The 11,959-nt window shown below is 43.6% G+C and overlaps 1 protein-coding gene across 1 annotated transcript; it reads left to right on the top strand.

The window, feature by feature from the left end:
• The first annotated feature begins 2,163 nt into the window (after positions 1–2,163).
• Positions 2,164–8,609, top strand: SEM1 (SEM1 26S proteasome subunit). Its single transcript, XM_080579120.1, has 3 exons — positions 2,164–2,369; positions 5,820–5,913; positions 7,593–8,609. Exons 1-3 carry the CDS (start codon positions 2,294–2,296, stop codon positions 7,633–7,635), a joined length of 213 nt encoding a protein of 70 aa, XP_080435246.1. The 5' UTR covers positions 2,164–2,293; the 3' UTR covers positions 7,636–8,609.
• The last annotated feature ends 3,350 nt before the right edge of the window (positions 8,610–11,959 follow it).

Genomic DNA, 11,959 nt, shown 5'->3' with positions numbered 1-11,959 from the left:
AAATGTGATTTAAGTCTCCGCCTCTGCTAAGAATTCACAGACACAAGACTGGCACTAAAATCAGTTTTTTTTTCTAATAACTATTTGCAGGACAACAAGTTCTTTCTGCCTGTGTACTGTACGGTCTGCTGGTTAAGAGTATACATCTGCGATATGGGATGTCACCCACCTCAACCAACTCCTAGGACCTTTTATTGCAAGGTCTGGTTTGGAGAATGCCTTGCAGATCAGCTCCTTCAGGCGGTGTAGGATGGGCATACGTCCACAAGACAAACACAACATGGCAGATACCTGTGTCCTTGGGAACATTACTAACTAAGAGTTAAAGGTTTTCCCGAATTACATTGAGGTTTGCATCCATACAGTCATGTGGTAGAAAGGCTAGATAATCTGATATATATTCCAGGCTTCCAAAACTTGTGGTATTAGATTTAAAACAATAGATTTAATGTTTCTGTTTTAAAATCCATTATTCTGAAGCACTATTATTAGTAAAATAACTATGAAATTATTTATGTTTATATTTTCAAGCTCCTGTTTCCAGTTGTTTGGGATATAAATTTATTTTTCTTTGTTTAGATGAGAGCTAAGCTCCCTATTTACTCACAACACTCCAGATATCACAGAATTAAAAGATCTTCAAAAACCTTGAGATTCATAATAAACGGAGGAGAATTTGACACTGTGGATTTTTGTGACAACACAAGATTAAATTTGGCTTACTGGTGATGCAGGAACACTTAGCTCCACAGATGCAAAATGCAAAGGAGGACCTACAACTCGACCTGAGACAGACTGTGGTCAGTCCCTATATAAATAAGACGCTGCTTCAGGAATCTGAGTCAGGAGTCTTCTTTGCCTTGTTTCCCGGTGCCAGCCCTATCCCCTAGGGAAATACAGTTTCTTCTCTCTGCTGGCACCTCCTAAGCAGCATCTGGGTAGAGAAAGAGGAAAAAAGTGGTTGGAAAGGACTGTGGGATCTTTTTTTTTTTTTTTTTTCCACAGCAGATATGTAGGTAAAGTTGCCAAAACAAATTCAAGCTGCTTCCTGCTCCAGGGCTGTTTGAAGCTGTTTATCAATAGCAGTTTCCAAGTTATGTTTTTCCTTAGTAAATTTGGGTGCAGTCGAGCATCTTTACATTCCCGAACACGCTGCAAAGCCCATAGTTTAGTTCTTGGTAAGGGAAAAAAATGAGGGCTTGAATAAGGGCCTTAGCGATTGAATGATCACAGATCTTTGCCGGTTTTTGCTATGGCAGACCTCTGCCCACTTTATGGTTTTACCTTGTACTCTCTGCTTAGAGCAGGATATCTGTTATTAAATCCAGGACACGGTCTAACCCAGCTGTGCAAGCCATTGTCTTGTGAACCAGCCCCTCGCAGAGCAAGAAGGAAACCAGCTCCAGCAAGGCGGCAGCTCTGCTCTGAGGCGGGCGCCTCGAGAGGAGCCGTCGCAGCGCCACGGGCGCGCTTGCTCAGGCTGCTGAGCGCTGATCTTTGCCTTTGCTTAAGCCACCGACGGGGCCCAGCAACCAGACAAATCGGATATTTCAAAGCCGTGGTGTTTCTGGTTCTCGTGTGGTGTCCTGGGTTTTACTGAGCGGCTTGGTGATGGGCTTCAGGCCGTTTCCTTGCTTCTCGGAGGTGAACGGGTTGCCCAGGGAGCTGGTGGCGTCACCGTCCCTGGGGGTGTTCAAGGAAAGGCTGGACATGGTGCTTAGGGACGTGGTTTAGTGGGTGACGTTGGTGGTAGGGGGTGGTTGGACCAGATGATCTTGGAGGGCTCTTCCAACCCTAATGATTCCGTGATTCTTTATGAGCAAGGAACTGAGGAGGTGGTGAATACGTGCAGGTTTTGAAACAGAGAGCCGGGTTACGGCTCAGAAGGGCAGAAGGCTGATACTCGGAGTTTATAGCTACAGGGTTTATAGATACAGGGTTTATCAATACAAACCAATAGCGAAGGAACGTAAGAAGCACGTATCCGTGCCTGGGGCAGGAGGCGCCCCGCACCACGGGGCCGTGAGGGGAGCCCCTGAGCGGGAGCCCGCAGGTGCAGGGGGGCGGGGCGGGGCGGCAGGAGGGGGGCGGGGCCATGGTTGGCGGGAGGGAGGGGCGGGGTTCGCTGGAGGGGGCGGGGTTTGCGGGGAGGGGGCGTGGCTTGCAGCCGGCCGCCGCCGTCGCGCAGGCGCAGTGCGGGCCGTGCCCCAGCGCCATCCCGTCAGTGTCGGCGCGGCGCGGCGAGGGCAGGGCCGGGTTGTGGCGGGCCGGGCCGGGCAGGGCCGGGCCGGGCATGGCGGAGAAGAAGCAGCCGGTGGACCTGGGGCTCCTGGAGGAGGACGACGAGTTCGAGGAGTTCCCGGCGGAAGGTGCCCGGCGGGGGTGGGGAGAGGGGCCGCGGGGGAGGCGCGGCCTGCAGGCCGCCGGGCCTGAGGCCTGCCTGAGGGGGGGCCGGGGGGGGCCGCAGGGCGCTGCCGCGGCTGCTCCGGGAGCCCCCGCAGGGCCGGGCCGGACGGGGCCAAGCACGAGGAACCCCCCCCCGTCCCGTCCCGCCCCGTGGGTGGCTGCGGGGAGCCTGAAGTGCTGGGTCATGGGGCTGCGGGCGGCCCTCGGGCAGGGTTGGGAGCCCGGAGCTGGAAGTAAGGGCGAGAAGGGAGCAGCGCGCTCGGCGATCGCCTTAAATCTCTTCAGTCCCGACGCAGCTATTTCTGTAGGTACAACGCGTATTGAGCAAGGGAGTTATGTGAATCTGGGCCTCAATAATAAAACTCCCCGGTGGGGTTTTGCAGCAATAGCCTTGAAAAGCTCCCAGTTTTGGCACGGTTCTTTTCTGTGTCCTCAATTCTGCCAGTGCCTCAAGCCGTGGGTGGTGATATGTGGTGTACGGCGTGGATGAAATGGCCGTGGTTATTGGGTTATGCTGTCAGCCTTATACGTGACATCTCTGTGGCCGTACAGCCCTTACGTATTCTGAAAATACTGTTTGCACTTATGGTGAAAAAAGTGATGTAGCTGAGATGGTAGTTAAACCGAGAAGGCTAGCCCTTTCTTCTTCTTCATGTACTTCCTAAAGGTGCAAAAAAGGTTTATTTACTGTAAATTGAGTGTTAACTGTAAGCACAAAAGAAGCCATGAAGCGTACTTCTGAACCTTAGATGGACCGCTGCGCTCAATGGCTGTCACAGCACTTGCTCCTAAGCCTTGCAGTGTAAGAGTCTCCGTTCAGTGTTTGATTTGCATCTTTGTATTGATCTCAACTCATCTTACAATTCCGTGCCTTCAAGCTTCTCATATTGTCAACAGAAGGAACTTTTTCATGATTTTACCTCCTCATTCAGTAATTTTTTTCACGAGAATTTTCAGACCACGTTGAAAGTTATCGTCGGTTGCTTAGGAAAGAATCATGATACATCTCTGATGAAACCCCTGTCAGATTGTTGTTCTTTCACATTAAAGCACCACTTTCTATACAGCAGAAAAACTTCAAGTTCTGATGCCTTTTTTATTCCAAATGAAATTAGGTAATGCAAACTTAGGTCACAGACAAAAACACCAGCATTTGGGGAACTTCCTTAATTTCTGCTTGGAATTTTTTTCCTGGAAACAGTTTATCAATGCAAGTTTGGAATGATAGAATCCCAAACGGATGTGTCCTTTTTTATTTGAAATATTGCACAAGTTCAAGAATATATGACCTCATCACTTAACAAAATTCATGTGCAGTGTTCTCAGAATGTAGAACGTAATGTGTAAATTGCTGGGATTTTAGGTTATCTTCTACTCTGAAAACCACTTTGCTTCCCTTTCCCAAGTACAAAGTACGGCAAGAAACTATCATTATATGACACGGCTGGAACAATTTTAGTGTGGATTTCAGGGGTATAGTGTCAGCATGCACACTGCAGAATTGTATACTGCAGAATGTCATGGCTACAGCAAGAGGAATATAATTTAGGCTTTACTTTCACTATCTTTTTTTCTCTCCCTGCTCCCCCCCCCCCCCCGCCCCCCGCCTTCTGTTGTGGAAAAAGACACGGCCTTTTTGACTCTTCTTTGCTCAGCGTGATTTGGAACACACTTCCCCAGTCTCCCCAGCTCTTTTATGGTTCAAGCTAAATTTCTTGTGCTGGATACTAGTTACTATGATTTTTTTTTTTAGTTTAAAATCTGAGCTATTTACAAAAGTACACAGAAATCCTCAACTTTGGTGTTTTTTTAAAGCTGGTTTGAGCTTTGTTTTTTGTATTTTTGAAATCCAGCTAGTGATATGCTCAGTGAAGTCTTTATTTTGACCAAAAAAAAAAGTCCATTGCATATAAATTGGAAAAGCTTATTGTAAATAGTACTAAAATAAAATCCTTTCCTTTGAGTAGTGAGCAGTACACTAGCCTCAAATACTGCCTTTTCTTATGCTGCAGTTTTTCTTCACCTTTTCTTCCCAGTTCCTTCCTGTGCTCTCTTTAAGACCAGTAGGATTTCTATGTTCCTTTGTCTTTTCCCTTTATATAATTTATTTGAGAAGGGAAGTTTAATTGTAATGTCTTCTACATCTGTGTCTTTAATCGGTTACAAATGTTTTTTTCCTGTTCTGGTGAATCTCAAGCATGAATTTTGTTGCCTGTCTACATTAGAAATGGAAGGAAAAAAGCACAGACCAACCTTCATTCTTATGAATATAGTTGTTCACTGTGAATTAGTTCTTAATCTTTTGCCCTAATAGCTTTTTTTTTTCATCTGTCTGTCCATGTTTTAATGTTACTTTGGCCCTTAGACCTCAAAGCTTTCTCTGAGTGGGCAGCAGATGGCTTACTGAATTGTAAAGGCTTTGGGGAAGAGGCGAAGAATAGTGTTACCTCTTTAAATATACCAGTAGGCTTTGAGAAACACAAGGCTAGGATTCTTCTTGTTTTGGTAACGATAGAAAAACTTACTGTCTGTCAGCAAAAGACAATTGAAAATCTGTGGTGGGATAGTTCCCAAATGAAGTAAACTGACTTGTGTTTACAGAGCCATTCTGAGCCTTTCTGATTTCTCATTTTTGTTATTTTTCTGCACTACCAACTTAGATCTTGTTTTTTTATAATGAACTATTAAGTGGGTGATCAGTAATTTGTCAAGAGTGGTGTGCCAGGTTATTTTATTATAGGAAAAATAGAAATTAGGTTAGCAAATGGACTTCCAGCGTCTTGCCGCTGTAGAGAAATGGCTTCTACTATTTTTGGAACCCAGAAGTAGCTGGTTACTGGTAGCAACTGCCGTTGGCAGGTGCATCTTTCAATTTGCCTTTGCTTCTGCATCACAGATACGTTTTTGGCATTTATCCATAGGCTGTCAACGTCTGATGTGAGTGAATGGAGGATCTGAGTGTGTGTGTGTTTTGGCAAAAGTGTTTGACGTACATTTGCTTTTAATTGTGAGGGGAAAAATAGGAAATACAAACCTAGAACTGCACATCTCTTGTTGTGATTTTAGGAGTCAAATACTCAGTATTTCTCTTTTCTTACTGTGGTGCTACAATTTGTCTCTTTGTATGCAAAATGTCCCTTCTGAGTATGTAATCCTGCAAGCCGTGATGTGTAGTGTATAATGATTTTCTTACCGAGTTATATTTTAGTCATAATTCAGGATTTTTTTTTTTTTAAATCTCACTCTACTGTTTGGTCTCAAATGCTCAAGTATGATCTGAACGTCTCTGTTACAGAGAGAAATTTGTTACCATCTGAAGTCTGCCTCACCCAGAGGCTGAGCTAATCAGTCAGTAAGATGCGGTGCCAAAGCAGTGCAGCATACAATATTTAGCTTTCTTTTCCTGCCTTTAGATTGGACTGGCTTAGATGAAGATGAAGATGCACATGTCTGGGAAGACAACTGGGATGATGACAATGTAGAAGATGATTTCTCCAATCAGTTAAGGTAATTTGATTTTTAACTTACTGTTCTAGAAGCTGGATAAAATGTTTTAAGCTGCACTGTTTAGTTGTTAATATCGGAGAGTTCTGCTTACTTCTAAAAAGAGGGCTGAAAACAGGAATAAACGAAGGCTCTGCTTTGTGTTTATCTACCTAAAAGCCTTTCTGAACCAGTCTTAAGGGATTACAGAACAATTTGGAGTACTGATGAGCATTTCATCTCTTAATAATTGAACTGTGAGTCCTGAGATATGCCTAATGTCATCAATATGCTCAGGCTTTTGTGGTGTTACACAACTTAAGACAGTACAAAGATGTGGAAAATCTGAATTGTGCTGCAAAGATTAATGGCAAGGGAGCCAAGATTCTTTCTTCTCCGCTGTATGATATGCGAAGTGTGGTGGTATGGTTTTTGTATACCTTCAAATAGTATTGCTGTTCTTTGACCAAATAGACAACTGGAAAATTTTGCCTAGAGCTCCCCTCTCGTGTGTTAAGAGCATGCTGTTTGTGAGCAATGATAGCAAAGTAGTCTTTATAACATCCTCCAAAAAAGTGGTAGCAATTCAGGTACGTCTAATCCTGTTGTTTAGTCTTCTTGGTCACTTGTAGCTTCAGTTAATCCCTTAGTGATGTGTAATTATAACTTAAGTTGTTTTAAGAGTCAATACAAATTCACATTTTATAATTAGTCCTTCAGTATGTTGCATGCAGCGCAACCTTCTGTAATACAGCCTGATTAAACGCTTCCTGGGATGATCTCTTGTAAAGGGAAAAAGTGGCCCTTTGTGTAGCAGGCACAAAATGAAGCCTGTTGGTATAGTCCTTGCCTAAAAGGCTGAAAGGTAATGAAATAGTAATGCTGGAAAAAATGTTGGTATGTAGTGAAACACAGACCTTAAAGGTATGGTGTAATTCTTGATGGACGTAGCTATCACGGTAAGTCTTCAACGTACATCTTGTAGCCTGTAGTGTTGGCGACCACATACTTGTCTTAAAATGATAGCTTGCAGTGTTGCTTTGTTGCAGCACGTTTTTATTTCATCTTCAGAAAGAGAATGCAGCAGTCCTTCACTTCTAAAATTAAAATGCCACGTATGTAAACCAACCTGAGATCTAGACCCACCACGTCTAGATACACATGTGGTAAGACTGGGATGTAAAATGGTGTAGCTCTGGTTGGTGTGCTGGAGGCAGGTAGGAGGCTGAGTGGGGACAGGTTAGGGGAAATAACCTTTGCTGTTGCTAACCTGCTGCCACAGCCAAGGTGAACAAAACAATCCTTTCTTCTCAGAATTATATTGCACCAAGATTTTTAAATTGTGCGGATACAAAAGTATATATGGCTGATTTTGGAAGAACATGCATCTAAATCGCTCAGATTAGTGAGTTCATTGAGTTTAAGGAAATTTTGAGGATAACCAGTATAAGACAATACTCTGTTTTTTTCCTAATGTGTTGTTTCATGCTGGATTTACTTCTAGTGATCCGAAGACATTAAGATGAAGTTGAACTGTAAAACAAGTGAGGTTAAGGTTATTAATGTGAACCAGGAAGCAGTGTGACATGTTCGTGATATTTCTAAAATGGTAATATATTGTGCAGTGTATTTCATTTTGAAAAAATGTGGATGTCTGACTATTTTATTTGTATATCTTAATACACCCATTTTTTTCCCTACAGAGCTGAATTAGAAAAACATGGATACAAGATGGAAACTTCATAGTTTTTGCTGATGTGGAACAAACATTGAACTGTGGATAGACTGTATTGAGAAAACATGGAAAGCGAGAAGACAGTTCATTATCTGCTTGGATTTATTATTGTTTTGTATGAAAAATAAAGTTTTTAATCTTAGCCGAAGTCATATATTCAGCCTCTGCTAAACTGGTAACTCGTATTTCGGTTCACAGAGAATGCTACTAGAGATCTCTCAGTGGCTGATGTTATTGCACCAGCTCCAGTGATGGGGAGTCAAATAAGCATGATCACAATGCAAACTACTGAACATCTCTGTCATAAATGATGTGGAGTGTTTAAAAAAAAATATTAATGAACAAAATAAAATACTTCTGTATTCCAGTTAAAATGCAGCAGAGGTAGAAAGGATTTTTAGGGAGTAAAGTAATAAAGCTCATTTTGCCTTAAGGTTTTATTTCATAATGGTTTGGGTTTTTTTGTTAGTAATCTAATGTGGGTGCCAATTTGATCACCTCAAAGATAAAACCCGCTTTAAAGTGTGTCTTACAACATCAGAAATCCAAATTCTACGATTTTGTCCTGTCGTTTCTCAACTCTGGTAAAGAAGAGACCTCTGTGGAGGTGAGAAAAGTTCTGTTCTCATGCTTATTTAATCCTAGGAATCTCTGCTGAAATTGCCTCCAATTTGCCAGTTACAGCAGTTCATCTGTATCACACAAATGCCTGCTGAGAACGGAAATCAAACTTCCAACTCATTTCATGGAGGCCAACAAATAGTTGCCGGATAGATGCAATGGTAGTGACTGGATTCGATTATTCTCTGAACTAGAAAACAGAAGGTGGAAATTACAAAACCTATTACCAATTCCATGAATCCTCCCCAAAGGAGCTGTTAAAGCTGGTGTACGCAAAGACATAGGGAGATATGGCAAGTCTGGAAATGTAGGCCATGATTGCAAATAAAATCTTTTTTATAATAAAGGGACAAATACGGCTGTGTACTTATGGAACATTTGCTTGCTTTTTCAATTCATCGCAGAGGAGCAGGATTTTTTTTTTTAAATGAATTTTCAGAATAAAGGTATTAGGTGATGGATGTGCTCTAATGGTATTAAATGCTTTCTTTAACCCTGTTCACTAATTAACAGTATCTTATAACTGCATGTATTGATGCAAAATGCTAGGAAGGTGACAAAAGCAAATATCTCTTTCCCCCCTCCACCCCTCCCCAGTTTAGGTAATGTTATATTTGTGGTGGAGGAGAGATGTGCTGGGTTTCTTACTGCTTTCTGAAGATAGCTCTGTAAAGGCTGAGACCTTCCATTGCTGCGGGAATGGTTCTGCAAATGTGAATGTTTCAGGTAGTATCAGATTACATCAGTTTTTCCAGTTTGATGCTGCTTGGGAAAAGAAAGGGAGGCTTTTTCACGTAGACTGTCCTTAGCTCGAGTAAGTGGCCAGTTGTGATGGAAATACAAGGCCGGAACAGCCCCGTTCAGAAGAATGCAAAGTACCGAGTTCATATTTTGACAAGTACCAAATTAAAAGTCTGCGCATTGAGCAGCAGATAGCAATTCAAACATCCTCACGTTAGGGCTGGGACGTTTAAAAAGTCTGTTGAGTGCAATTCTGGGATTGTCGGTGCTACTGATGTGTTAATATTGGGAGGCTGAGTAATGAGGCTGACCGAGAAAAGACGACAGATGAATTATGGAAATGTGCAAAGCAACCTTTGGATATGGGCAGCTGCTTTCCATTACAGGAGTCGGGAAACCTGGCCAAGGCAGCCCCATCCCATCAATTGCTAGCAGCAGGAGGAAGCCGTTGAGGCAGAAAAGCATCTTTGCCTCAAGAAATCCTGCTTACTTTTTGCTGAGCCACGGTTGCCTCCTGTTAGTATCTTTTTTTCTGCTTTCTTCACAAAAGCAGAGTTAGAATAGAAGTCTATCTCAGTGCCATCTTTCAGCTGCTAGAACCTCATTGCCTTTTTTTTTTTTATTTAAATCTTGAAGGTTGGTTTGATGACAGTTGTGTAACGCTGTCTGCATAAGAGAATCTGTTACAAAGAGGTAAATAAGTCACACAAAATGGTATGGGAATGTAGCTTACTGCAAAATCAAGCACCCCTCACATTTTTTGCATGGTCATACAGGTTCTTTAAGCTTTCTAGTATAAAAAAGAACATTTTTGCTTTAGATTGCCTTTTTTTTTTTTTCCTAAAAATATGCAAACCCAGCTGTTTTTGAGACAAGCTAAAGACTTTTTTTTTTTTTCCTTTGAAAGCTTCGGTGTTCTAGAGGGAAGCTGAGGTGGTTGTCAAGGATGTCACTGCAGAGATTCACCTCAGTTTACCTGTTACACAACTTAAAATATAAAAAATCTTAGAACGTGCTTGGAGGTTTGAGGTTTTTAGATTGTCCGCGGTGGGAGAAGTTTTCTTTGGAGGTTTCTTAGAGGTTTCTTCGGGGAGCTAACCTCCACGCCAGCCTGTCCCTCAGCTATCTGTGAGACTGTTGGACGTGGTGTCCTCATCAGAGTTTGAACCACACCAGGGACAAAGCATGAGTCCCCAGCTCCCTGCTGCACGAGGTTTTAGGGGGCAGTGACAGCGTGGGGAAGGTTGCCTTGCTGCTGGCTTGGATGCTGAGGCTGTCCCAGGGCAAAGCACCCTTCGCCTGACTCGGGGTACAGCTTTACGAAAGGTCCACGATCGCTGGTGAGTTTGACTTTGCCTCGATCCTTAACAAACTACGCATGCTTAAGAAGAAATGCGGAGTCACGGATAAGCGAAGCACACCAAAGGGTGAGCGGGCAGGTTGCAGGTTATCTGGGAAGCCTTCAAAGCAGCCCTTTTGTTACCCCTGAAAAGCCCTCGCCGTTTTCCCACCGGGTCACCGCCTCCCTCTGCTAGCGTGTGGAGCAGCACAGGCGCAGCCCCTCTGCGCGCTGCCGGGTCACGTCGCGTCCTGCTCCCCAGCCGTGCTGTACAACGAGTGAGCGCTGCTGGATCGCCGTGTGTCACAGCGGTCTGTGTGTTTTATCGATGTCCTAGGACATTTTCCACCCTTCTTGGGAGATGGAGAAGTATTTTCCCCTCTTTGAAGCGTACGCTCAGCGTGAGACCCCGGGACCTCACGTTTCACAGCGTTCGGTAGTGGGTAAAATGCCCCGTGTGCTCCAGTATGCCTTCAGCTTCGGTTACTGCTGTGCACATTCAGCATTTCTGCCGATGGGGATTTATGGGGTATCAAGTCAGCCACCCAGAAAAGGAGGAACACGCGTTACAACCTCTGCAGCTTTTTTAACGAAGGCGGCAAGGGCTCTGCGAGTCGCTGGCTTCCTCTGCTAGTTTTTCCTCGATTTTTTGTTTCTTCTTACCCTGTTTTTACTAGAACACCACCGAGGACTAATAAGTCCCCAGGGGGCGGGGGGTGAGCGTAGGAAAATACAGGATCATAAAATTAAAGACTACGAGAATACATACGCATGGAAAAAGGAATTTATATTGCACAGGGTTACGGTTCCAGCCTTTCCTATCTTTTAAGTATCTGACTTTGCAGCCCTAATAATAATCTTTTAATGCAGGTATGATTTTGTGTTTGCATAATAATACAGCTAAATTTGGTTTAATTCCAAGGCATGTGGGGAAGTAAGAAGATTGATGCCCAGAAAGTTTTTGTGATGGAATTTTACTGAAGAATGAATGTTACGTAACATTTCAAACACACTGAGATCCTTCAAGATGAAGTGTGTGATATAAATGTAAAATATTTGCAAACTATAATTTAGCAACCGCTTTAAAATCGCAGTCAGCATTCCAACCTCTTCCGTGCGGTGGGTGAGATCCTTTGTCAATCGAGAGCTGAGGGCAGCGAATGTGAGATTCATTAAGCAATTAGTATAGGAACATTAATTTCAAATTAATTTCAACAGTTGTCTCAGACATTAGCAACCAAATTAAGGAGACCAAAGGCAAACAGTAATGCGGCTGAATACTTTTAATAAATGAAGGCATTTGAAGTGATTTACATAAATCTGATGATAAGCCCGTATTTAACGGGCTCCCAGGTGCTCCCTGCCTCCCCTTCCTGTTCACCTTTGCACGTTTCCAGGATGTGGCCACGCTCCTCGTCTCCCCAGCTCCCTCATTACATCGGTCTTGTCTCAAACCCTCCCTACACGGGCTCCGTAATGAATGGTCGGGCTTTCTGGGATTCGTTAGTGCGAGCTGGAACCTTTTAGTGCTGCTGAACCTGCAGCGCTGCGAGGCACGGGGAAGCGGCGGAGCCACAACTGACAAGGCCCCCAGGAAAATAAATGGCGGGGAATAAAAAAAGCAGATTAGGGTG

This window comes from Anser brachyrhynchus, assembly GCF_964034855.1.
Source record: "Anser brachyrhynchus genome assembly, chromosome: 2".
Taxonomy (NCBI): Eukaryota; Metazoa; Chordata; class Aves; order Anseriformes; family Anatidae; genus Anser; species Anser brachyrhynchus.
The sequence above is the reverse complement of the archived record's forward strand: the minus strand, read 5'-3'. Positions and strand labels throughout refer to the sequence as shown.